Here is a 27,381-nt window from a genome sequence, read left to right on the forward strand (position 1 = left end):
GAAAACAGAGTAAGTTTTTTTTTTATCCAAGAAATTGGAGCAAAAATGCAGGTGGAAGTAGTTTTCATATTAATTGTRTAGTTTGATTTGCTAGCAAAAACATGAAGTAGGCTTATGAACTTGGAACTGCACAGAAGAGACATTGTTTCCTTTGCCTTTGTCTGGTGCTGTTCCACTGGAAAGCAGATGCTGGGATCTGAGTGATGAAYATGCCATGGCCAGTCCTAGAGAGCAAAGAGAGCTTGCACATTTTGCCTGAAAATCTTACATAATGCCAAGYAGAAATGTGTGTGCATTCAGTGCTTCCAAATATATCTGGAATGTTCCAGAGTTCAAGTAGGGCTGCTGCTAAGAAATTGCTGTGATTTGGGAAATGTCTGTATCCTCCCTGAGTCAGGTCTATCGATTACTTGGTAGGTTATAGTAATATTTTAATTATTTTCTCTTCCTCTTGGTGGCTTTGTCACATATGTACTGAGATGTAAAGATGTTTGAGCATAATGAGAAGTGCCCATTAGTATTTTGGAAACCATCCAGGAGATGTAACTTTTTGGGAGGTAAATGATATTGTGCAGGCTTCCATTCTGTGTAATGACAGCTTTTGAATGTTTGGAGGGGTTTTTATCTAAAAAAAAATAAAGAAATGGGGAAAAAAAACATCAATCAAAACACCAAACCCTGAAACAAGCTATGGTTTCACTATTAAATTAGAGAGAAATCATCAGCTGTTGTAATTGAGGCACCATTAATTTCCATTGATGTGAAAAGGGGTGATTATTTTTGTAATTTAGTATTACACAAATGTTACAATTCCATGAATTTTTATTTAAGAGAATTCAGCACACAAGTGCTGATGTTCCAGATATTTTTGATTGTTGGTAACTTGACTTTATCCTCATTTTTTTGAAGTTCTGTTCTTTAATGCTTAGATGATTCTTCTGACAGAAGTATTTKATTTCTTTGGTGTAAGAAAAAGGTCAATATTTTAGATGACAARTAGCTGCTAATAAGGGCAGTCTTGAAGGCACAAATCCCTGGGCAGAACATCCTGCATGAACTCCCTGGTGGCCATGGGGCTGTGCCCTGAGGGAGCTGCAGCCCATTTTCACACTCTGAAGAGCTCATGCAGCAATGGGAGCCTGTTTGCTGTCAGTGACAACTGGTGACAGATGGAATCACTGTCTTAAACATCACTTGATTATCTCTGGTCCATTCCACACAATCCTTTGTTTTTGTGGTAAATAACCTCTTTTAATTTCTTTCCCACAGTTCAGCCTTTACATCGGACAGACATAGGAAAAGAAAACTATTGGAAAACTCATCTCTGAACAGCAAATTRTTGAAAGTAAATGTGAGTACAACAGATCTGGTGCAGCGAGTTCAAGGGGTTTTTGTAAACCTGCTGAGGTTTATAGTTGGCCTAGACCCAGTTTCTGCTTGRTGCACTTTCTTCAGCATCTTCTGGCCACACACCTAGAAAAGCCCCTTCACACAGGAGCACGTTTGATATTCTGCTGCATTTCTGTTGATGGAGACTGTTGTGAGCGTCCCTGAGCTTAAGAAGGGTTTCATGTTAAGATGGAGTTTTTCTTTTCTGAGCAGGCAAGGTGCTTTGTCTTTTTTTGGCTGTTTGTTTTTTTTTGTCTTTTTTTTTAAAATAAATTCCCCTAGTGCAGAAGGCAAAGAAGGAGGTGCACTCTCTTGAGGGGAGGCTAAGAGTARTTGTTAGGAAAAAGTAAAAATGTTACCAGTTTTTTAAAACGGCTTAGTAAAACTTCCTTTCAAAAGGAACTGGGGACTGTTTTTAGGCTTTTCTTCTCATTTCATTTTCCTATTTGAACTTCAGTTCTGCAGAGTAGCACCCAGGAGAGGAGGATCCAGCCCTGGCTGGATGGCTGAAGGGCTGCATAGTTCCTCCCAGACAAAGAACATCCCAARTCAAATGTGTCTGTTTTCCACAGATTGGATTAAGGGAGTTTCTAATTTTCATAATTTCTCCCAGATTTTGAGGGTGGAGAGGGGRGATACTGGCCCAGCTGTATTCAACTGCTTCATTTTCACCCTTGGGAAAAGGAGAAAGAGATGGAGCAGAGCTCTTGGACTGTGGGACAGCAGTGTCACCAAAGGAGCAGCTCTTTCACCCACCCAACAGGGTGTGAATGGGAATAAGTTCCTGGGGTGGAGCAAAGCAGTCAGTTGCTGCATGGCAGTCTGGAGGGGTTTGATTACTTTAAAAAATGCACAGCTACAATCAGTTTAGGGTTGTGTGAATATGCAGTCTGTGCTTCCTGTACCGTCCCAGTCTTACAGAGTTTGAGGAAGCCTGGGAGAAATAGTGGGRCTTTCTTGCTATGGCAGTTCACAGCATCATCATCTGCAAAACTCATAGCCCGTAAAAACCCGCAGGAGAATTCTAGGCAACATTTAAATAAGGAGAAGATAGAAATAAAAGCATGAACTAAATGCTGTTTTTATTATTCTTACTCTGTGCACGGTTTTGTCAATTTTATTAATACTTCAGTATCACCTCTAACAACAGATTATCTTTGTATTGTTGACATGCTGAATCCTTATCTGGATCTGCAGGGGCACTGTTGTGTGTGCACACATTAGTGTTGTTCTGTGACACTTGGGGCAAGAGTGAGAAAAGAATATGCTCAGCTCTCTGTGGTGTTTGCACTTGGAGATATTAAAAGATAGCCTAGCTTTTAAATGTTAGAACAATGCCCAAATTGTTAGAAGAATGCCCAAAAATGTGGTGAACTTCCAGTGTGATATTTTGTAGACAATGGAATGTKTCCAAGTATTGCAGATTCTAGAATCATTAATACAACATTGTCCACATTTCTGTTGCCTTTCCTCCCCACCCACCCTGAAGATAATTTGACAAAGAGCAAGCTAATCTGTGGGTTCATTGTTCTAGGCTGTAAGTGGTGTGTATTTTGCTTCTCTTTGTTGAATACTTTGCTTTTTCTTTGCACAGTCTAACTTGACTGTTGATTTCCCAAATAAATGCTGTTGTCTTGTCTTTCAAAAACCCTTCTGGCTGCCACAGAACCCCACTGAGACTCAGACTAGTGCTGRTGACTTAAACACAACCTGGAGGTGCCCCCATAGTGCATATTAGGCATGGGAATAGGTGAATGAGGATTGGTGCTTTCACTTTTCAAAGGCCCTGAAATTGCTGTTCTGTTCTCACTGAACACTATTGGACTGAATATTTAACCTATATACACACAAATCCTTGGCAATAAGAGCCTCTGATTACTCTTGTGTTGTCCTATACTGGATTTATTTGCACAGGAGAAGATGTAGTATAGTTTTCTGTTGGCAGGAATGAGTAAGAAGCAGTTTTCAGGTCAAAATGGAGCTTCAAGGCAKTTTGAGCTCCTGGGGTGGTTGCTTTGTCTTTGAAATGACACTCAGTGTAGTTGGTTCTTGKTCAAACCTGTACTGATCCAACAGTGATGACTCCAGAGGGAGGGGAGGGGGTGGAGCAATGCTAAATCTTTCTTTAACTAATGTTCTTATTTGCAGGGGAGCACCACTGCCCTTTGTGCCACAGGCCTTCGGAACCTGGGGAACACGTGTTTCATGAATGCAATCCTTCAGTCGCTCAGGTACCTGCACAGCTTCCCCACACCTCTCAGGGGGCTTGTGTGCTGCAGTGCTGGGCAGGTGAATTTGGCACCTTCCCACTGGAGAGAAGTGTGCCTGGATTTGCAGGAGTGGGGTGTGTGGGTTGCTGAGGTTGTGTCTCATGGTCCAAGGYACATCCTGTGGTGCAGTGTTCCAGAGGAAACCTGCCATGGCCTGGGCAAGACAGGAAATTCAGACCAGTGAAATTTATTGAGTAAACTTCCTCAGCAGAGGCAGTCTGCGTTGTTAGGAAATGATAGTTCAGTCTGGCAGGGTATCTCTTAGTCAAAGCAGAGCAAAAATGTAATTGTTTCAGGAAGTTGAGATGACAGTGATATTTAGAGCCCTGCTCATGTGCTACAGAAGATGAGCAGTTGCTACAGTATTTCTTGTCTCTTGAACCATTTGTGATTGCTGTCTGTCACTGCATGAAGAGGTGTTTATGCATTTCAAAGAGYAAGCTCCAGAATACATAATATTTTGCTTTTTCTCTGCCCTTTAAGGATTTCATTYTTATTGCCTTTTTCCTAGTAACATTCAACAGTTTTGCTGTTACTTCAAAGAGTTGCCTGCGGTGGAACTGAGGAATGGGAAGACAGCAGGACGGCGAACTTACCACACCAGGAGCCAGGGTGATAACAATGTGTAAGCTGTGTGTGCCTTGAGCTCTGAGCTGTACAGGAAACAGCACATGGGGGCTACTGGGGCCACTGTACACTTATATTGCACATTCACAGGGGACAGTCACAGAGAAATAGTTACCTACCAAGAGACTTACATCACTTGCAGTTTGCTGTTACTGGGGCTGCAGGGAGGGACAGCACCACCCACTTGGGTAGTGCTGGAGTGTAAAATGTTAAATAATGTTAAGAAGTCCTATTCATGTGTGCTGCAGACATTATGTTACTGAATTCCAGCTAAAATAGGGTCGTGGGGATATGACTGCAAGTCAACATACTGCTACTACTGCTACTTAAAAAAAAAATAAATTAGGAGTTAGCAATTCACGATCTGTAGGTTGTTTGAGCAAGTGTTGAAGGGGTGATGTTAGCCAAGTCTGCACTAAAATGGCAAACAATGGATAAATATTCAGTGAGTCCTGAACATCTGAAATGTAATTTACCTAAGCTGTGTGTCTCATCAACATTATGGATAGGATTTTGGAAAGGATATTTACCAGTTGTTACAGTCTTAACCAAGCTAATTTCTGATACTTCTACCATTGAACAGGTAAACCTCTAAGGGTTATAACACAAACCCCCATTAAACCCAGCTTTTACTTCCTTTACAGTTCACTTGTGGAAGAATTCAGAAAGACACTCTGTGCTTTATGGCAAGGAAGCCAAACTGCATTTAGTCCRGAGTCTTTATTTTACGTTGTTTGGAAAATAATGCCAAATTTTAGGTAAGTAGTTTAAAAAAATAGCAATAYTCTTGATTGCAACCACATATTGCTGGTGTCCTACTCTAAAATGTGATGCACTCTGTGCASCTTTCCATATGCCTCCAAATGTGCTTTGAAAAGGATCTTTGCTTTGATCAGCAGTTTCGTGTTCATCAGTAGTGCTTGCTTTTTCCTTCTGCCCTTCTAGCACATGTAGCAGTGTCAGAGAGGAAAGATATCTCACATGAGAGACAGTGGTGCTTGTACCTTTGAGCCAGTGCTCCAAATGGATCAACTGTTGACTCGTGGATAGGTGCCAAGTGCACAGTGTTGACAGAACCCAGGCTTGGTCACAATGAGAAAATGACAGAGTCGGATTAAAAAAGATACAGCACGTACAGGCCTGAATGCAAACRTACTGGCTGAAACTTCCTTGATTCTCTCAAAATACTGTAGTCACCAGCTGGACATGACATAAGGGCTATAAGAGAAAAATCTTGTGCATAATAAGCGTTTTGGGCCCATACTGACAAGACAGATGAGAAAGAGARAAAGAAGGTTACCCAAGTAAACCCAAGTGTCGTTCCTCTCCAAGGTCTCCCTGTCCTGGCCCCTGAACCTCTTTCAAAGGAGCAGTGAAACCTGTTAGGATATATTGTGATGAAGGTAAGTTGCTCCATGTTCTCAGATAGTAAAGATGTTTTGTTATCTGTTGTATCTCCAGCAGTGCTGAAAAGATGCTGTGAACACATCTGCTCAATGAATAACCCAAACAACACCAATCTCTTTATCCTGTTCTTCACACTGCCAGTTATGTTTCACTTGGCTTATGAGAATCAAGGAAGTTTAATACCAGTAGTTGCAAGCAGTGACCAAAACATTATAGGCAAACAAATACCATCCCTAATGTCTGTGACCAGTTTCTCCATTAYAGTCTTCCCTGCAATTCTTGCTAGATCAAGTGAGGAGCCTGTTCATTGAAGTTCCTCAAGCAGATTTTCAGCACTGTGGATTCTATCACAGCTCTTAAAAGAAAAAGTGCTGTTTGTTGGGGCTCTCCCTTTTTCATTTTTCTTCCCAGTTTTCTGGGAGCTTATCCATGATTAATGGATAAGGGAACTCATAAAATCAAATGGAGAAATAGTCAGCTGCTTTTAGCAGGTCCCCACTCCCACATGATCCAGCATTTGTTCAGTGCTTAACTGAACCTTGTAAAAGCTAATGATGCAGAAATCTCAGTTCTGTCATGTGTGCTCCCTGGGAGATGGGGAGGAGAAGGCAGATGGATGGATGTGTGGAAGGAAAATGGAGCCAGCAGCCTGTTAGCAGCACACCAGCCACTTYGGGGTGTGTTCATGGAGCCTGAGGTGGTGGGGCAGGGCAGGAGCACTGGGAAATGAGTTCAGTTATTCTAGTCCAAAGAGATTTTGGTTGTTAAAGTGAAGGACWGCAAGTGCTGCTCTCCCTAGGGAGGGTTATAGAAGAAGCTGCTGCTGGTGCTCTCTGTGCCCCCATGCCTCACATTGCAGCAGGGAGCAGAGAATGCATTTGTGGTTACTACAGGCACAACTGCAGTGCCTCTGGGCCCTCCTGTGCTGTGCAGGTGCTGCTCYCTGACTGCTCTTGTGCTGCGTGCCAGGGCAGTTCTGTAGCCTCCTGCCGAGCTGCAAGATGTGTGTTTTGCTGATGTACTGCTGTGTAAATAGTGTGCTRTTTTCCTGGTAACTGGTCCTGTTTGTATCCGATCCTCCTGCCACTGGGAAAAAGAAGGGTGAGGGGTGGGCTGGAATTGAATTGCTTCAGGTGGATGGACGTCAGTTTTGTAGCACAAGCAAACCATCACAGAAACTGTGCTTTTGGCTGAAGGGCTTTAACATCGTAATTTATTTTAAACAGTGCATCATCCATATCATTGTGTCCTTATAAAAATCTGTATCTCTACTTACACTTTTTAACAAATCCAAAGAATTTTCCATCTGTAATTAGCATACTTGTATGCAAGTATAAATGCATGCACCAGGAGCAGAGCCAACAATGTGGAATGATTCCAAAGATTTATTTGTTGCAGAACAAGTGTGCCATCTCTTTTATGAGGAATTTCATATTGAAAAGGTGTCTGAAGCAAAAACTTTCCATTGGTTGTTTATATRGTTATTGAAGAAATCTGTATTCAGTAAACTAAACAAATCCTATGTTACCTCAGCAACTTGAAAATCATGCACAATTAACAGGCAGCTTTGAAGCAGAGCTTGGGTTTATTACTTTGTTTTAACAAATTTGCAAGTATTTTCTAACTTTGGGAGAAGAAGTCCTCCTATTTTTGGCTGTACAGAACTGGCCTGTCGAAGCACAGCAGTGTTTCTTTGTGCTGGGTTTTCTGTTGTAAAAAGTAGGCAGTGCTGCCCGATTTATATATACAGACTGCCTGATTTATATTTAAGCTGCTGGTTTGGAGGAAAGCATTACTGTAATCCTACAAGGTGAAAGTTTTGGTTTTTATTCCGTTACCTCCTAGCAATACTTTTGTAGGGTGTATCTGTGTTCCTCACTGAGCACATCAGCCTTACATTGTGTATTTCTGTTGCACCGAGTCTGGTCCCATTTCTTTCCAACTCTGGGTACTCTGCCATGAGTCTTATGGGATTTCCCCTCCCCTGAGCACTTGCATTAAAAAATAATGTGTTTTTCTCTCCCAGACATTCTTACCTGACAGTTAYTGCCAGCACTTAGGTGGGGTAGTTAGGTGGAAAAGGGGAGGTCTGATAAAACAGCTTGAAAGAATGGACAAGAGGAAGAGGGGAACCCAGCTCCTGAGGTGTAGGGATTTCTGTAGCTTAGGCCTACAAAGGCACGTACTTATGTCAGTGTTCACAAAGCTTTCAGTGTTTCACTGTGTATCCTTTCCTGCTTTGTCTCAGTATGCAGCTTACTGGCAAGTGAACAGCAGTTGTTTGTTGAAGTTGATGCATGATTTAGCTTAAATAACTTAAAAGGCACATTTTACCCTGATGGCTTCTCTTTTTGGTAAGGCTTGTTAGTGGTGAAATAATAATGGTGATTGAGCAGCATTGCTGCTGATGGCACAGCACATCTGGGACTGGAGCCCTGTCCTACCAAAGCCAAATGCTCCAGAGATGCTCTGAATACCCCACCATTACCTCCCTCTCCCCAGAAATGGTGTGTGAGTCTTGGGGGAGGTGTGCAACTGCAAGCATGGCTGTAGATCTCATCCTAGAAGGTGCACTCGTCCTAATTATTTCAGACTTCATACTGGTGCTGAAAGATGTGCATGGAAAACAAACCTAGAGACTAAATTCCTGCCTTTGGTGAGGAGGGGAAMAGACAAGCACACACAGACGTGCTTAAAGTGAGTGGGATCAGTGAGTGAATGAGAAACACTCTGCATCTCACATGAATGGTACATTTTGTGGTGTCTTTCTTCTGAATCTTACCAGGTTTGAGATTAAAATATATGGCCCCTAATTTGTGGCAGAAGCGTAAGTGCCCTGTCTGAATGAGATTGAAAGYAGTTCTGCTTAGGTACAAATCAAACCTGGTCAGTCCCAAAGGGAACAGAGGGGAAGCACTGCCACCATCCATTGTGTATTTCAGTTAACAGGGGCACAGTCCTGGGGTGGCACAGGCACAGGCGGGGCTGGTGAGGCCGGTTATGGTGGCAGCTCTTGTACCCTGTGTGGAGCACATGGCACGAGTCTGCTGCTCCCTGGTGCTTTCTCTTTCTGTCAATTGTATATTCTTAAAGGGTTCTCCATTCTCAAAAGGGCAGGCAGAGAACATGAGCTGCAAAGGACCAAAGTCACTTAATTTGTCTAAGACCATCGCCATGTTTTTCCAGAGGCTGCTTGGAAAACTTCCTTGGTACCAAGCGTATGTGGAAAGTCTACTCAGTGTGATTAAACAARGAAAGGTTTTTCCCTGTGACCCTGGTGCTTGCTGTGTGCTGCCTCTAAAGCAGTTTTGTYCTTGTTTCCTTTTCTCTCAAGGGGATACCAGCAACAGGATGCCCACGAGTTCATGCGTTACCTTTTGGATCAYCTACACCTGGAACTCCAGGGCGGCTTCAATGGCGTTTCACGTTCAGTAATTTTGCAAGAAAATTCTAACCTGTCTGCAAGCAACAAATGTTGCATGTAAGAAGTGGTTTTTAATTCCTTCAACACCTTCATGCCTTTGCATGGGTCTGCMTGTGGTGGCTCTGAAATTTCACATTCAGGATTCCTTGCTTTAAATTTTCTTTAGTGCCTCTAACTTTCAGAAGTGCAAGCTACAGATTATAAAGATGAGCGTTCTGTATGATCTGAGTCCTTTCAAAAGGAAGTATCTTAGGATCAGCAGTTTTCATAGATGTGCATGAGCTTACAGGCTAAATTGTAAAGACATTTTAACTTGTTAGTCTTTCAGAAATAAAAAAATAGTATTTTCTGTACCTCCTGTAGAAGTCTTTATTCTCCCCAGACACAGTCATTGTATTTGGGTAATAGGTAAGCCTGAATGATGCAGGAGCAAAAAAGATGGTAAAAAATTTTAATACTTAAATTTTAAAATTAAAATTTTAATATTTAAATATTTAATATTTATTTTAATAATGCAATGCAGTTACAGTATTTCCTGCAGATGATCTTGCTAAATTTGTGCATCACTTGACAGCTAGTTGGTGTTTTTTTCTGTATAATTTTGATTTTCGTGCCACTGTTTTCCTTGAAACAGCTGTGATGTCTGTGTTTCACTCAGATTTACAGAGAGAAAAACTAACAGAGAGAAAACCTTTTATTTGCWTCAGGGGGAAAGTTAAGTCAGACCAACCTGCACATTTGTTCCCTAAGTCCTTGACTCCCTGCAGAAACTCTTGAGAGTCCTTGAACTCTCCCTGAGTTCAAGCTTTCTCTTCTATACTGAGGATAGAGTACACAGGTGTGAGATGCAGGATTTTATAGATGTTTTGTTAGGGAAAGCCTGGAGTTCAGACTGTGCTCTTTACTGCATTTATGTTGTATTGCTAATGCTTAAAAATCCTGCCAGAAGAATCTTAAAATGTTGGTAGAATAGATATGTATTTGAAGTTGAAACCAATTTTGTTTTGTCAGCATTTTGAATGTCAAAATTCARGGAGAATTCACACTTTGTTCACTTGTGTGCTGTAAATTTGTCTTGAGAAGAGCTGTTCAGATGCATAGTGAGGTGGGGTAAGCTGCCTTCTGGTGAGGTCACGTGCACTTTAATACCTACAGTGAAGTAATAAATAGGCTGTGAATGTTCTCCTCTTGTGCACCAGTCTGAGGAGCTCTTTCCTCCTGCTCAGGTGTTCAGATGAACTGTAAAGATGTAGGTGGAGTGCAGGTAAAGAACACGGGTTGCTGTGAGCCTTCGTGTCACATCTGTGAGCACAAAGTAGCAAGGTCAGGAGTTGCATAGTAATTTAAAATCTGATTKTTYTTTTTTTAAGTGGACTATGAGAAGCAGGCCCATTACATAATCTGCTAAAAAACTGAGAGTAATGAAAGCTTAGAGAACAATGCTGATGTTGCACATTGTTTATTACTGCTTAATGCAACTTAAGCTGTCACTGTCAGTGAAGTGCAAAATGTGCTCGAAGAAGTCAAAAAGCACATGTAGCAAAGGGTGTAGAGTTAAAACAAAAATATGCTCGATCTACCTAGGAAGAAAGGATTTTTCAGTCAGATAAAGCCTCAATTGCACGGTTATAATCCTGTACCTGTGAGCAATTTCCACATTGTAGAAATGCAGCTCTACACAGCACTAAGAGTTTAAGCATCTGCTTAGAGCAGCACAGTTCACCGTTTCTTTGGGTCCAGGATAAAGCAGTGTAAGCACCACACACACTGTGATGTGCCCTGGGCAGCTGCAGTGAGCAGCTCTCCCTGGAGCACCAGTCCCTGTTGCCTCAGCCTGGCAGAGGGAGGTGTGAGCACCAAACATGGGACACGTGTTGGGAACTCAGCTCAGGCTTTCTGGCTGACTGTGCTTCTCTGATGTGCTTTGTCTAGAAACGGAGCGTCTACTGTTGTAACTGCCATTTTTGGAGGCATTCTTCAAAATGAAGTCAACTGCCTAATATGTGGGACTGAATCGAGAAAGTTTGACCCATTCCTAGGTAAGGTGTCTCCTGTGTTCCAAATACTGTGTGACTTAGGGCAGAAAAATGAACATGAAGCTCAATATATTTAGATGTCACTTGACAGACCCAAAGATTCAGCCTGAAAAGGCTGGGCATTGGTTTATTCAGCCCTAATTTCATTTCTTAAATCTTTGCTTTTCTAGACCTTTCGCTAGATATTCCAAGTCAGTTCAGAAATAAACGTACTAAAAACCAAGAGAGTGGACCAATGTGCACGCTACGAGGTAAGAGTGCTTGGCTGATGAAATCCTATCAGGACTATGAGGTTTTCCTTTCCAGTCAGAGTATTTCTAATGTATTTCACCCTTCCCAGCCACTCATCTGCACTGGCTAAATAGCCTATGGCAGTTTGCTGGGGCTGTCTTGGAAGCATTTGCCCATGCTCACAGTAATGGTGGCTCTTGGGGGTTCTGCATTTAAACCACAGTCCAGCAGGCTGGGCAGYAACCTTGCTGTTACTGACCTTGGTTTTTACAGGAAGTTAATTTTTACAGATTTGTGAATATACTTGCTGAAAATCATGAAATACTCAACAAAACCATGTTGCTGTGTTTGTTCACTTTGTATCTAAAGCTAAGCTTTAAAAGTTGAATATTCTGTGTTAGTAATTTATGTTTGTTTGAAAGCAGATGTGCTGAATGGTGGATGTAATCTTGTTTGAAAGATGGGCATTTTGTGAATGCCTGCTTCTTTCAGACTACTTCTAGCTGCTTTCAGGAACAGGGAAAGTTGCATGGTACAGCATGTTATTGAATTGAAACATYATTGCATAGCATTTTGCTGCTCAGATGGATATAACTAGAATGACTGCAGCAGATGAGCACACCTCTATTGCTGTGTTTGGTGTATTTCATGTTACAAAAATCATTTGCTGTATCTGCTTTTTTCAGATTGTCTTCGCAGTTTTACAGACCTGGAAGAACTTGATGAGACAGAGTTGTATATGTGTCACAAGTGCAAAAAGAAACAGAAGTCCACCAAAAAATTCTGGATTCAGAAACTACCAAAGGTTTGTATAAGCATGAGAAGTAATGGTGTGACAAAATGCCAAAGCAAATAATTGCTCAACCACCACCTCCCCCTCCCTATGGCTGTTGCAGTGTCCTCATCTAACACACCTTTTGGAATTGTACCCCTGCAGGTGCTATGCTTACACTTGAAACGCTTTCACTGGACAGCATATCTGAGAAACAAGGTKGATACATATGTTGAGTTTCCCTTGCGAGGCCTAGACATGAAATGCTACTTGTTAGAGGTAAGAAGACTTACTGACACTTCTGCAGGAATTTGTTACATGACCTSTCTTTAGTACGAGTTAGAGTGGGTGCTGAGATTTGAAGAGTACTTGTTTTTTTCCCACCACAGCCTGAAAACAGTGGCCCCGAGAGCTGCCTGTATGACCTGGTGGCTGTGGTTGTGCATCATGGCTCAGGGTGAGTACATGGAGCTGTGCTGGCACACAGCTTCTCCCACTGAGGGACATTCTGTGCTTAGGGAATSTATTTTAACTGGGGGAAATAAGCTGTAGTTCATAAACTGGCAGGGAGCAAAGCTGAATTAATGGAGATAGATCCTATAGATGAATGCCCCCAGCAGCCTTTGGGGTTAATGACTACATGTGTGAGATGAAATGAAATAGTCTAGTGCCTCTATAAATGAAAAGCCCTAAATCAAGAGGATGAGTTGGGGGGCCTTCCAGAAATTAATGCCTCATTTTTGAAATTCTTATTACATASAAAGCAGGAGTGTTTTTTCCTCTTTTGCTCCTGTTGGAAGGTGCATTTGCATTTATGCTAGAGAAGGGTGCATACATACTTGAAACAACTGTAGGTAGATAGGTACCAAAGATAGGTATGGTGAAAGAGGTTCTCACCATTACCTTTGCTGCTTACAGCAGTGAAGGCTCACAGGCWCACCCTGGCACTGGATACTGGGCATATTTTGAAGTAGTGTTACTGGGAGTCTTTAATTTTTCCCAGTCCTGGACAGGTCTGGGAACTGTTGAGACTGTAGTAGGGACAAGACAGCGTGTTATTATTTAGGCAGTCACTCTCTGGCTGAGCTGTGAAAYGAGTTTTCTTAAAGAAATTTATCAAAGCTTTGCTGATACCTGAATTTAAGTCACAGTTCTGTCCAGAGGGCCACTCCCTTTGCTTTCTCTGGAGAATACGAACTCCTGTAGCTGACTATAAAAGACGGCTCACATAGCAACACAGTGCATCTGACTGGTGCTTCAGAGTTACAGAAAATCTCTGTGGACAACARAGAGGAACTTGAATTGTCTTCTTGGTATTCTGGGATTAGTCTTGTTGTGAGTTGATTGTATTTAGGCCATGTGAGTCTCTGTAGCCCAAAATGGGGAAGATTTCTGAAAACAGAGCAGTGAGATTTTAATAGCTAATGCCTAAATAGTAACAGATAATGGACTTGACTTGCACATAAGCAAATATGGCAGGTCAGTGTTGCAAGAAGCGTTGCTTGCAGAAAAGCTACAGATTTTTATATAAAAGCCCCTTTAACTCATCCCAGTAAGTATTTTACTTACTGTGTAACTTTAATTTGGAGAACTTGGACCCCACTGCTCAAGAAGGGAAGCATTTCCTGTGGCGGGCTGGGAGTGTCCTCCTTGCTCAGGCTGCTGCCAGAAGGTGCCTGAGGTGTGTGTGTCCCTGACTGTTGTCCCTGTCCCCACCCCGACAGCGTTGGCTCGGGCCATTACACGGCGTACGCGGCGCACGAGGGCCGCTGGTTCCACTTCAATGACAGTACTGTAACCCTGACCGACGAGGAGACCGTGGGCAAGGCCAAGGCCTACATCCTCTTCTACGTGGAGCGGCAAGCCAAGCCTGGAGCAGAGAAACTTTAATACCTCCTTTGCATTCTTACTTATCAAGTCCACCGGACAAACATTTCCATTTTTCCATAAATACTTGATCCAAGACTTATTAATTTCATTGTGCACTTTTCAATTTCCTCTTGTGGGTTTTAGTTTTGTTGTGTCGATGGTAGCATTTGACTTACTGAACTTGGACACAAACTAACTTTTTTTTAGTTATACCAGAAAACCTCAGCAGATTTTGATTTGCTGCTTTAGTTGTGATAACTCAATTTTTATATATATAGTTTCATGAAATAGTTATTTGACTTTTTTATATTAATGTTTTCAGTTCTCACTTTCTAAAGGCACATTTACATCCAAGAAACTTTCTGTCCTCCTTACAAGCGAGATAAATGTGCTTCTGATCCATGAAGAGCAATACAACTTTTTGCTGTTCTCAGTGCTGTTATGTAGATATAAATTGATCTCTTTAAATCAAGGAATTGTTTGCACGTGCTATTTTCCCTCGTGCAAGAAACTTAAGCAGTGACCTCTGACCAATCATTCTTTGYCTGCAGAAGAGAGGCAATGTGGCATCATTAAACAGACCAGGTAATTGCTGCTATATTGGTGTATATTCAGGCTGCTGACTTTCAGGAATCATTGTAAATAAACAGTTGGTTCAATTGTATCTATACTGCAGTTTGATTCAAGTATTGCTCAGATGTGCTCTGCCCCCACCCCCTTCAAATTTAAAACAATTATCTTAAAATTACCTGTCTAAATTATGTTGAGATGAATGTTTTTTTAATGGAACCTGAATTGCATTAGACATCTCTTGGTTCAGGCTGTCATCTTGAAATTTGATCACGAACAATTGCTTGAAAATTTGGGAGACGTCTGGTTGTAGAATCCCTTCATGGCTGGTGGGAATTGGGAGTAGAGCCCCAAGGGCTGGGGTTTGTGAGAACAAGCTTAGGTTTAATCAGAGCTCTGCTCTGTGCCTGCAGTTCACTTGGGGCCAGGAGGAGGCAGATGGTGTTGAGGTGCTTTGCAGGGAGCTGTTCCATCAGTTCAGATCAAACCCCATGCAGGATGCTCAGTCTCACAGCAGAGCCCTCAGTGGGGAGGACTGAGCTGTGCCTGTGACTGGAGCAGGCTCAGGAGCRGTGGCAGTGCCACACTGGCCGGGGTGGCATTTTTATTGGGTCTCTAGGTGAACACTGGAGACAAATTGCAGTTTCTAAAACCTGCCTAGGAATGGAGAAAGACTTGCACTAAAGAAAACACCCAAYCTATTTCAGCTCCACTGCCGTTCTAAAGAGTGCAAGTCAGCTGATAAGGTGGGAAAGAAAAGGCAGACAGGAAAACCACTCTTGCAAAAGCCAGCAATGTGACAGAAAATGTGAAATTGGACAGCTGTTGCATTTCAGATCTGTTCCCCCAGCCCATCCTTTCCAGATGGCCCTMTTGTGCCAAGCATGGAACTGGACCCTCCTGGAAGCTCAGTAAGAGCAAAATACAGTTTATAGAGCATTCTGTCACCAAACAGTGGCTTTTAGTTGTGGCAACAGTAAAATGCAGTTCTCTGAAAACACACAAACCCCAAATGCGATTGCCCATTTTAGTTAATGACTCTGAAGGACATGGAGGGGGGCTGGAGTTGAGCCCAGAGCAGCCTGTGGCCCATGGAGTGCACAGCAGTGCCTTGCCCCAGGGTCCTGGATCTGGGCCAGGGGAAGGACAAATCACAGGCACTTGTTTGGTACAGGGTCATTCTTGAGGGCTTTTTCACAGCKTCTTAAACCAGGAAAGGGAAAAACTGGCTTTATCTAAAACTACAGCAATCATTCAGCATAGCTATTAGGGYATGAATATGAATACAGGTTAAGCCTATAGAGTAATTGATAAAATGAAATGCAAAAAGATGTAGTCTTAAGTTGAACAACAAATAGAACTTTCCATTGCTTTAAATTGTAGATAGTTTGTCACCTTCTGTTTTTCCATTTCTTGAGGGCAGAGCCTTTCTTCTAATCGAGAGAACAGGTTACTGATACACAAGCAGAAAATGGGGCAGGTAAAGCATTGTGTAGATGCCAGCTTGAGCTGTGTTTTCTCTGCATGTTGCTTTGACTGGATTCCTTTAGATTTTACCTTTGAAAATGCCAAGCTTAAAATACACAACTAGCTCTGGGCCAGCAGCAGTTTAACCTACASTAGTCAGGTGTATGCAGTGTTCTTGTAAAACAGTGATGTAAATGTGCCTTTCTGTATTTTTAGAAATTTAAATTTGTAATCTTCAGCAACATTCACTTATTTTAATCAGCTTCTATTTTCTCAGTAATTGTTTGGTCAGAGTTATGGTCTCACTTGAGCATTTTCTTTCAGTACCATGCACCTCCTGGGCAGTGGTGKCTCCAGCAGGGCCGTGTGGGGCTTGGCCTGGGAACACAATGCAATCCCAGCAGGTGCTGATCAGGACTCAGCCATATGCTTTGCTGGAACAAGTACATTGTAAATCCTTTCCTAATTTAACTTTCTCCCACTGCAAACCCAGATGGACAGTATGAACAGTTTGTTGTGGCAACACAAGTATTTCTCTTCCTGGTGGAGAACTTTGCTTATCCACTGTATTCTATTCAGTGTGGTGTCAAAAAAGAAAAAAGTAACTGAGCACTGAACCAGTAACATATACTGCACCTGGCCTAGTATTACATTTTTAACCTTACTTGTATATCCTATATTTATCTACTAGCTTGTGGGGGGGTGGGATATCTCTTTCATTTAAGCCAAATGTTTCTTTTCTACTTACTGATCATAGTGCACACTAGCTGGCAAGAATTTTTTTTCTTGCTTGAGACTGCTCTGCAAGCAGCAACTGCTCTCTACAGTTCAAAGACTTGCATATTTTTCACCAAAATGTGTCCAATCAAAGGTTGTCCTTTTGTTAGTAATTGTTTAGCCACGTATACAACTGGAGCCAAGATTTATGTCAATCAAAACTGCAAAATGTCCAGCTCCCAAATGTCAGCAAGAGAGGAGAGTTTAAAACTTTGAGATAGGCAGGGACAGTGGACTTGTATCAAAAGCAGGAGGCCATTTRTGAGGATTTTACTAAATCAATGGAAAGTGTAACACGTGGTGTTCAAAAGTTCCCCCAGCAATGTTTCATTACTGATGTGTCTGTGTCTTACTGATGAGGTAATGGGGCACCTTGACAACTGATTCCAACGTGCTTTAGGATATTCTCAAGTACTGTAGTGCCATAGTTGTAATTGTTTACCATTAAAATCTTGTGTGTAATTTTCAGTGAGGATTACTGACTGTGCTCATCTTGTATGTTTCTGGAGCATTTCCAGGATGAATGTGAATTATATCTCATCACACTGTGTTTATGGAAAATGTGCCATTAAAGTGTCTCCTTTCCTTAGAAAATGGAACTTCTCTTGTCCTTCTGCAGGCTTGCAGACATTAGTGTAAGTCCTCTGACCACAGATGGCAGAGTGTTGTACCTCGTTCAGGGAAAACCACAATAAAACAAAGCCCTTGCAGTGTTCCTAACTCTGTAACACCTCTACCAAACTTAGCAGCATCTTACCTCAAAGATGACCTGCCMTTCAATTTGGAAGTTGCTTTGTCACCCAACTGCTGTTAATTTTTTTATCAATTATGGTGTGTCYCCWCTGTCTGGCAAGAGTMCATCCTAACATCCTTGTCTTTCRGCTTTRCTTGAYTGGTGGYTTGTTTKTCWTTGGGTTTTTTAAGTAATATTTTTGAAMAGTTTTCCTATATGTGCAACTTTGAGAAGTCTCAACTCTTTAAACCTGCTCAAAAATGAAGGTAAGTTCTTGAGAACTGACAATGCTCACATGAGAAGCAGCATTTTTCACAGCTTCTTAAACCAGGAAAGGGAAAAACTGACTTTATCTAAAACTACAGCAATCATTCAGCATAGATCACCACCTGCAAGCACACCTTTTAAGCTGCTGTTTTCCAGTGACTGCCTTACCTGGTATGTGCAATCTTCTGTCCATTTGTGGCTTCATGAAATACATCCAGAGCCAGAGCACTTGTTTCTGAGAGGGGGAAGGGGGCACAGCAGTCTCCTTATCATTGCAAGGAAAAAATATCAAAGTATCTGAGAGCAGAAGACTGGCACTTATTAAACACAACTTACTGTATGTAGTAGAGAATTACTAACTAAAGAATGAAGCACAAATAACTGCTATTTCTTTGTGCTGGCAGTGTTCAGCCACACAGGTGATTCAGGCACTTCCTCAAGCTCTGAAGCTACAACTGTTGCAGACTACAAACSAATTTCAGATCTTGGTTTTCAGAGTTGAATTTTAAACTGCATTCTCAGGGTAAGAAGGAAGAGGTAAACGAGACTCACTCAACCTTGTCCTGTAATTAAAACACTYCTAATTAAAATGCACAGGTGAAAATGTCTCCCAGCTCCTACCTGTGTGCWGGCCCACTTGAGAAACTCACCCAGWGCTGTTTACTGTCATCATCTGGATTAGTTGTTAAATGTAATTGTCTTGTTTAACACAAGGCAGAAGGTAAGTACAAAATACCTTCATYTCAAGCATTTTTGACTCAGAAGCAGGAAAGTTAAAAGGATGCTTACTGCTTTTAATTCTAACCTGCCCTTGCTGTAGCTTTATTTTTCTTCTAGGWGCAACTTTCTGCTACAGTTTCTCCCATTACTATAAAACAAACATTTTTACCTGGAAAACCACTTTCCTATCTCTGTTTTCCACCAAAGGGTGCAAAAAGGTTTCTATAGTAACAGAACTAAACCTCCAAAACCAGAATAGCCCAACGTGTAAAACTCAAGCCAATAGAAGACATCTATTAAAAGCACAAGCCCACAAGGAACTAAACATAGCCTTGCTGTTCCCAAGCGTGGCTGCCTCTGTCATTGCTTCCCTCCTGCAGAAGGAGGGGACACAAAAGCTGGGGACACAGCCAGCTTTGTTTACAGACTCACAGCTCAGCCTCAAATAACTGTGCAGGAAACTACCCCAACTGAGGTAAACTGAACCTGCAGACTGTGTGGGTGTGTGYTTCAGGGCACCCAGAGAATTTTGCAGCTCCTTTAAAAGCTGTTTGTGAAAGTTCATTATCCATGTAACAATCCTTGAACATGAACCAAAAGGGCAATCTCAGAAAAATCAATGAACAAATACAGACTAGCAGTGTTGTACACTGCAAAACCAAACTGCTGCTCAGAAAACCAAAAGCCCTGAACAGGAAACACTGATAAAGATATTCCTGACAGCTGYAGCTACACCCCTTCTCCCCACTCTGGTAACTCAGCACAAGAACTTAGCTAAACTTCAGAAAAGTCTACAACAGAAAAAAAAAAAATGCCTTTTAAGGAAGCATTTCATGACAGTCAAGTTGTACATGCCCATTCCATTCCCTGGGACAAAAGCAGCATGAGCTGCATACATGGCTCTTTTCCTTTCCYTGTTCTGAGCTTCTGCACCAGTTGTTAGCCAAAAATAAACACCATTCCACAACCATATATGTGCAACAGCCTTGTGGTGAGTGTGAGCCCCCTCCAGCACTGCTGTTATCCACGAGGCCGAGAGACTCTGCCACTGCTGCCTGGCTATGCACATAACCCAGCTCAACCGGGAATGCCTTCTACATCTCTTCTCTTTTCTGGACAAAAACAGTAGGAAAAATTTAGCAAAAACATGTCACAAGTTGCTAGAAGTGTTTCAGGATCCTTTACTGTGGAATTTGTTGAACTTTCATTCTCCAGTGGAACTAAAAAAGGATAATTTTCTCCTGGGACCTGCTTTAAAATACTTATCCATCTGCTGGTATTCAGAGAGAGTCAAGGTGTGTAACATTGAGGACTGGATGAAAAACAGTTTCCAGAAAGACTTCTGTAACAGGCATGAGAACACTGTCAGTGATTTTTTACTAGACGTTTGCAACAGGTACGTTCTGTGGGTGTGAGTGTGCAGTAATGTCTTGAAATGAGTGAAGTGAGAGTTATTAAAATACTCCATAGCACCTGCCTGGAATGGAGCATGAAGTACATGAGTGCTTTGCCTTTACAGTTTTAGTGTAATGGTAATTTCATTTTAAMGTGGCAGTAAGTGTATACTTCACACAGATTTTTCTTAAGCCTACTTTTGCTTATTTTTTTTTCTAAGAATGAGTAATTAATATGGGGAAGTGCACTCCTGCCTCCCACACTGCTGCTCAGCTGAACTACACCATTCTGGCCATGTCTGGGGGGTCCCTGGAGCAGAGCCCTGATTCCAAACGGTTTATATTAAACATATTACTAAATGGCAGCTTTAGTTCAGTCTGTGAAATAAATATTGCTATTATACTGAAGTTTAAACTCCTAGCTGCTTCTAAACTACAGGAAGGGAAATGGCTTATGAARAAGCAGCTGTGGGTGTAAAGCATTTCTTGTAACATGCCAGAGCCAGCCCTCAGCTTTGGAAGGAATAACTGAAAAAAGCCAATAAACTGGGATACTGACAGGAGACTGGTTTGGTGAGAGCCAGCTGAAGTGCAATCTCCAAACAAGGACTGAAAGGCACCTTTTAAACAGGGATTAAATTGCAAGTATCAAATTTCTGGAGTAACTGTTCTAGAATAATTGATAAAAAKCTGAATTAAGGAAGGATCAGCACACCTGTGCCTACAAAGGATAGTACAAGATCCTGCCCCTTTTTGCAGCAACCCACTGCAAGTGAAAGCATTCCCAGTCAATCATTATGTACAAAGAAAAATTAAACATCCAGCTTTTCTCCCTGAGTTTGAAGCAGTTTTATTCTGTTAGAGCCTTTCTTGACCCTGCCAGCTTTTCTCTAACTGTTCATAACTGAAAAGAGTTTAAAAAATAATTCTGTCTCGAGATGTCATGAGAGCAAAGCTAACACAGATCTGTGCTACAGCAGAAACAGGGAGCTCTCTGTAGCTCTGGCAGGGGTGKGAGGCAGGAGCCAAGCACAGCACGGGTTTGCAGGTTGGGCACAGGGTCTTTCAGCACAGCAGCTGCTCCACAACAGCTCCTGCTGCTCCACCTCAGCAGCACCCACCTGGGACAYGCCTTTTCTGCACTTCCCTAAGGTGCCCAAGCAGCAAAAAGGTTTTTTTCATTTGCTGCATCATTGTATACAACAGTAGAGTTCCTACCAGTTTAGTGACTCAAAGGAAAGTGTTAAGAGCTGTGTGGGGTTCAAACATCACATGAGGAAGCAGCTGGCACCTGTTCAGTAAATCCRTAATTCCTGAAAATGAGGAGTGGGAGTGTCTTACTTGCCCATGCTCAGCAGTCTCTTCTCTCAATTGTCCTCAACTTCATCCTGAAATGAATCTCCTCTCTACTGGGTCTCCCCTGGCTGTGCCTGGAGGAGCACAGCACCATCCAATTCCTTAGGAAAAAACAGTGCAGCTGCAGCTTAAACAGGCTTCCACATCCCCCTGTGACCCTGCCAGCTGAACTGGAGATGTGGCTACCAACAAAATAAAAAAAAAAAAAAGCAAAAGAGGTAATCTCTGCCTTTAGTGAAGCTGAACATTAGGATCCACTTATGCCCTCACCTACTTGCACCTTCTTCCCCCTCCTGATGAAGAGGAGGCATTTTTCCAGCCTTCATATTTATTCTTTATGCTATGTGCTTCTTCAAGCTCTATGATTTATTTCTCCCATCTCACCTGTCACCATCCTGCTTTCAGATGCCCAAATCTGCTGTCTCTGACCCTCTCTGGATGTGGCCATGTTACAGACGACTGCATTTTGCAGCTTCTCAAACACTGCCCGAAGCTGCAGAGCCTGAAACTGGAGAACTGCGTGCGGATCAGTGACCACACCCTGGAGGCAGTGACCCTCCACGGGGGATCGCTGCGAACGCTGCACGTGGATTTCTGCCGCAACATAACACAGGCTGGGCTCCAGAGAGTCAGGGAAAAGTGTCCTTCACTAATGCTGAGAGCAGAGAGAAGTGCTAACATGATCCCAGACAGTAAGCCAGAAAAAAAGCTGATGCTTGAAAAAGCATCAAGAAAATTGGTTCAGCTCTAAGTGCAGCAAATTGCACGWTGTGTATAATCAAAGTGGGTGTTTTGCTTCACTCTGAGGTGGCAATGAAGTGTGTTTACTTCCCTGGGTTCTGGTTAAATCCAAACAAATGACTGATTCGTTTTGTGAAGAGTGCACTGGGAAAAGGCATGCACCTCCTCCTGGACAGGCTTAAGGAAAAACCTGTTTGCTCTCTGTTGTTCCTGAAAACTGGAAAACCCTGCATTGCTGTCACAAAATGCCAGAGCTGCTGAAAACTGCAGTTCTGGTACCCTCCTGTTGCAGATGAACCTCTCASAAGACAGAAGAAGCAGTGTGCTCCTTGAGGCCAAATAATCTGATGGAGTTCAATACATTTTATGGACTTTATAACAAAGTTTCACAGAAGTATGGCAAGGTGCGGTAAGATTCACCTGACTGCATGAAGAAACACAAGTGCAGTTTGAAATGAGGCAGAATGAGTCACACAGAGCTGAGAACACAAACACTGAGGAAGAGCCACCCACTGTGTCACGAGGTTCAGGCTGGGCCYTGCACTTTCTACACTCCTTATGTAATGGGCATAAAACCACAGCAGGGAGAGCCTGAATCATTGTGTGCTTTTCACAAATTCAGGGCAAGAGTAACAAACTTCTGTYAGAGAGCACATCCAGACAGTCATTCCATCCTCTGTGGGGGATAACCACTCCCTGAGAGGGCTTTCTAGCAAAAGCAGAGTATGGGCAACCAGCACTTCCTCAGTGGTTAACAGTGGGAGCTAATTCACCAGGCTTTTTTATTAAATGAAGGAAGCATGGATTCAAGGCACACAAAATACAGGACCCTCTGCATGATGTACTTACTTAATGTAAGATACACCACATTATTTTTTAAAGCTGGCATTAAAGGTAGTGCTATATGAACAAATGCTAGTTCAGAGAACTAACCCACAGGAAAAGAGAGTGACTAACAGCCTGTAGCTTTAAATRCTAAATTAGGAACACACTACACACCAGCTCTACATAAACACCCATTTCTCACCGCATAGTACAAAACCAATAGCTATTTTCATCCCAAAGCACAAGGCTGTCCCTCCTTGCCTGCACACTGCTCTGCTACCTGGAAGTGAAACTTYTTGTTACATGCTTTTGATGCTATGCCACCATCTACAAAATCTGATATCAAAGAGGACTTTAGAGCTCTCAACATAACCGAATATACCTACTCCTCCTTCCCATCCTGGTTAACTGATCCACAGATATCCTTGGTACTCTTAATCTGGCTGAGCCAAGAAATAAATCACAGCATTACAGCAACTTAGTCAAACAATGCTGCAATTCTTGAGAAATGCTTCATCAGTGTGAGCAGCTGTAAGAAACACCCAGAAAACACTCAAGGAAAATGGATTATTGCATCTTCATAATTTAGAGATATTTAACAGCATGACACTATAGAACTGGAATTTCATTAACTCATTCCTAAAGTACAAGCATGGCCCTTATGCACCACGAAGTAAAGAAGGAAACTGGAAGTGTGGACAAGGACAAAGAGCAATCCTCACCCAGATTTACAGCTTGGGAAGGACATTGCTGAGCTGAAGAAACTACAATGATGTGGAAATTGGGAAGCTGACACAAGTCATACCTTGCACACACACCACCAGTTCCATACAYTGCTGACAAGCCAAAACAAGGCAGGAATTTATACAGTCACAGCAGTAAGCAAAGACMTCCTCACACTGCCAGCTGTCCCAGCACTCTGKGGGGGAAGACACATCTCTGTTGGTGTAACAGCAACAGAATTTCAAGTAGCTACAAGATATGAAAGCACATTTGCATCCGTCCACATTTTACATAAGCCTTTCTGTCAGTTTTCTACCAGGACTGTGGGGGCAGGGTATGTTGTGGTGTTTGTGTTTTGTTTCTCTTTTCAATTTTCTTTTATAGAGCTACAAMGGGTCTTGAAACACTCTCCACTTGGTTTCTTTGCCTATTTGTATACACATGCTGTCGTTCCATTGCTCTTCCCCTCCTTGAATGTAGATATTTGTTCATGGCATGGTAAAATCTGAACATAATTGTGCTGATACATTTTTTCAGCATCAATAATGAAKTTTCTTACTTTGCAATCCAATTTGMAAACTGAGTACAGAAAATGATTACATTTTACTTAGGGTATTATGGAAGGATRGAAACATGTCTATGGTTTTTAATTCCAAGCCATTAAAGTTCCATCAAGCACAATCCTTTAATCAACATTCTCTCTCATTTTATTGTAAACTGCCTCCAAAACCTTCATTACCCAAGAAGCCAACTGCAGAGTCCATAYAAAAGTGCCATTTTTAGGCACAGTTCTGTTACTTTTTGTGGCTAATTGAAACAGGCTGACAGATCAGTGCTATGAATTCAGACACATCAATGAGGCGCAGAAGGCAAYAATACAGCATTTAATACAGCAGTTTCCCCATTTATTTAAATACTGTATTTTTTACCTATTACACCTATAAATTTAGACCAAGATGTGAATATACATCCCCACAACACAGTGATGGGACACCRAAATCTCAGTCCAGTTTGGCACCTAATAAAAAGTGAGGCAGGAAACCAAGTCTGCAGGATTTCAGAGCCCTGAGACCCTCCTTCCCCCAAACTGCTGATTCCCCCCAGATGTTTCACATTGCAGTGTGGTCTTTGATCACAGCTAAAAACCTCTTGCCTTTTTCGGGTGCCAACAACTAGTCCTAACTGAGAGAACTTCACCAGATAAAACCCAGATTTGCAAACTTTTCCTGCCTATCAAGCCCTCCCTTTGAGCACTGGCAGCAATAGCAGCTCAGTCTTGGACAACCAGGAAGTTTCCCAATCAATCTTTGCTAACATACAACAAACACATGAGAGAAAACAACAGGGATTTCTACCCTACACTGCAGACTCAGATGGACCAGTCTTGCCCCARGTGAGATGACACCAGTGAACATTTTTACCAGCCCTCAGTCCCCACAGCACCTTCCCAAGGAGCTGAGGGTGGGAGAAAACGGGGGCAGAGCAGCTCAGATTCACCTGGGGACACTCTCCCTTTTTCCTCCACCCAGGTAAATCCTGCTCTGCACACCAAGCAACATTTGTAACTTGACACCAATGATGTCTTTTATAGAGACAATGGGCAATTATCGATTGTCCAGCAGTTCCCTAAGACAGAGCAGGGCTTTCTTTGTGCACTACATTGCTGTCCTAACCAAACGGGAACATTACAATGAAAGCCAAACCATGCTGATATAACAATTACAACTGCAACAAAATGAGACCAAAGCCAGAACTAAGAATGTGAATGAAATCCACAACCTCGACTAATACCCTGTCACTTCCACTGTGATTTTTTCATACTCTGAGCAGGAATCAACTCCATCAATGTGTCTATTAAAAATTAGTACTATTTTCCTCAAAGGATTTAAAGTTTTCTGAATCAAAGTGGCAGCATGCTGTTACTGTCAACAGCTACTCCCGMGAGCAAAATGTTTAAACAAAAAGCAAGAAGGAACCAAGCACAACACAAACTTGTATTGCAGCAGGAGGAATGAAGAACAGTGCAGCTGAACAAGGCAGAGCCTGAGGGCCAGCAGAACACAGAGCACGGGGCTACACAGCACAGTCCAGCAGCATCAACATTTTAAGGTGCTTTAAATGCCACCCCCTGTCTAAACACTGTAAGACTGTAATTTCCTGAGACAAAATATGAAAGTATGAAGGCTGAGTAAACCAACCACAGTTCACAAATGCATACAAGCAACCGATTCTTGAATTTACTTTATTTTTCTCTGCATAAGGAACCCTGCACAGGCAATTCAAATTAAAACAAAATAAATATGTGAATATTCATGTAAAACTGTCCTGGCTAATGAACAATTATACACAATGTACAACTCTTCATGTTCACTGGGAGGGCTTACAAATGTACTATTCCCAACAAAAATGCACCAAAATGTCTCCATGCAAACTTATCAAAAGTGACCAAAAAAGGAGAAAAAACTTACCGATCATACTTTTTTGTTTTTCCTTTTTTTTCTTTTTTACAATCACAAAAAAATAAAAACATCTAATTTTTTGTTACATTTAGAGTAACTAAAATGTGGCCACCATCTATTAACATCTGGTTTTATGCTCCTAAAACATCTATGGTTACTGTAAAATTATGTCAATGAGGAACTGGACTTCGGGCACTATTTGTAGTAAAAGGAAGATGATTTTGTTCACAGAATGTTAATAATCTGTGTCTGAGCCCTCTGCATTGTCCACATTCCGTGAGAGCATGTAATTGTCCATGTCTATAGACCTGCAATTATTGATTGCATAGCGCAAACGCTCTGCCATGATTAGTTGACTGGAGTAAGGTGGGAGCCTCAGTTGAAAGAAACAAGTCTGTGAGGTAGGCAAGCTGTCGTAAGGCTGTGGAAATGGATAAAAGGTGGGACACTGGTAAGTTGTGAATGAAGGAAAAAATGCAACATATCCACATTTCATTGCTCCTTCCCTCCCTTGCCTCTAGCATCCATCATTTGCACACTCTATCTCTACATTCCTTTTAAGAAGCTGACCAGCCTCCCTTGTTTACAGCATTTGTTTCATCCTTAGGTACATGCAAAACTACTGTATCACCTMCTCTGTAAATAATTCAACCCACTGCCAAAATTCAACCTTTTGAAAAGTTGATCACTGTTGTTTAGCAGCCCACTGCAAGATACCAAACAATGTTCAAATTACATACCATAGTGTGCCTCAACATAAGGCAATCTGAGAGACCTAACCAAAGATGACAGCCCAACTACTGCTAGCTGAGATTTTGTCAACTTTTTGTTTCATGCTGTTCACAGAGAATGTGCTTTCACTGCACAAAAGCACAAAGTAATTCCAAATGAATGCAAACTGTATGTAAACTAATACACCCACTGCAGTGGTTTTAAGACATTAAGAGTTCACTAGTGGTCATATGTTGCCACTTCTATGAAAATTAAAACTTAAAAACAGAACAGAAATTACCAAATGAAAGAAGAGATTGGAACAGTTACAGCAGACAAAGGCTGGTTTCTTTGCCTTGACCTCCAATCACCAACTGCACCAAATTAATTAAGGTACAATTCATGCAGCCTATGTCCTTTTACGTTTGAATTTTATATCCCATTCCATACTTTTTCTGTAAATTATGGAAACTGTCTCCTATTGCCAAAGCACACACCATACTTCAGAAGAATTAACAATAATAATAATAATAAGTAAATAATAATAACAACAGCAACAACAGCAACAACAGCAACAACAGCAACAACAGCAACAACAGCAACAACAATAATA

At 41.9% G+C, this 27,381-nt stretch overlaps 3 protein-coding genes across 15 annotated transcripts in view; 2 read left to right on the top strand and 1 right to left on the bottom strand.

The window, feature by feature from the left end:
• USP3 (ubiquitin specific peptidase 3) overlaps nucleotides 1-17,656 on the top strand; it is a 41,282-nt gene extending 23,626 nt beyond the window's left edge. For 3 of the 5 annotated variants that reach the window (XM_057368632.1, XM_057368630.1, XM_057368631.1), the window contains exons 5-15: nucleotides 1,270-1,351; nucleotides 3,538-3,620; nucleotides 4,171-4,284; nucleotides 4,931-5,044; nucleotides 9,028-9,174; nucleotides 11,050-11,156; nucleotides 11,324-11,404; nucleotides 12,071-12,189; nucleotides 12,322-12,435; nucleotides 12,546-12,613; nucleotides 13,881-17,655. In XM_057368632.1, coding sequence (XP_057224615.1) covers nucleotides 1,270-1,351; nucleotides 3,538-3,620; nucleotides 4,171-4,284; nucleotides 4,931-5,044; nucleotides 9,028-9,174; nucleotides 11,050-11,156; nucleotides 11,324-11,404; nucleotides 12,071-12,189; nucleotides 12,322-12,435; nucleotides 12,546-12,613; nucleotides 13,881-14,046 — 1,195 coding nt within the window. In that variant the 3' untranslated portion in view covers nucleotides 14,047-17,655. Of the gene's footprint in view, nucleotides 1-1,269; nucleotides 1,352-3,537; nucleotides 3,621-4,170; nucleotides 4,285-4,930; nucleotides 5,045-9,027; nucleotides 9,175-11,049; nucleotides 11,157-11,323; nucleotides 11,405-12,070; nucleotides 12,190-12,321; nucleotides 12,436-12,545; nucleotides 12,614-13,880 lie in introns of all 5 variants that reach the window. The other 2 variants (XM_057368628.1, XM_057368629.1) reach the window with 1 other exon arrangement.
• Nucleotides 17,657-18,957: 1,301 nt separating this feature from the next.
• Nucleotides 18,958-23,537, top strand: FBXL22 (F-box and leucine rich repeat protein 22). Its single transcript, XM_057368674.1, has 2 exons — nucleotides 18,958-19,955; nucleotides 21,715-23,537. Exons 1-2 carry the CDS (start codon nucleotides 19,621-19,623, stop codon nucleotides 22,058-22,060), a joined length of 681 nt encoding a protein of 226 aa, XP_057224657.1. The 5' UTR covers nucleotides 18,958-19,620; the 3' UTR covers nucleotides 22,061-23,537.
• Nucleotides 23,538-25,813: 2,276 nt separating this feature from the next.
• HERC1 (HECT and RLD domain containing E3 ubiquitin protein ligase family member 1) overlaps nucleotides 25,814-27,381 on the bottom strand; it is an 81,233-nt gene continuing 79,665 nt past the window's right edge. For all 9 annotated transcript variants that reach the window (XM_057368671.1, XM_057368673.1, XM_057368666.1 and 6 more), the window contains exon 78: nucleotides 25,814-26,478. In XM_057368671.1, the coding sequence (XP_057224654.1) occupies nucleotides 26,293-26,478 (186 nt within the window). In that variant the 3' untranslated portion in view covers nucleotides 25,814-26,292. The remainder of the gene's footprint in view (nucleotides 26,479-27,381) is intronic.

The sequence above is a fragment of the Malurus melanocephalus genome, unplaced genomic scaffold, assembly GCF_030028575.1.
Source record: "Malurus melanocephalus ecotype Western Australia unplaced genomic scaffold, MMel_1.1 scaffold_96, whole genome shotgun sequence".
NCBI classification, from domain to species: Eukaryota; Metazoa; Chordata; class Aves; order Passeriformes; family Maluridae; genus Malurus; species Malurus melanocephalus.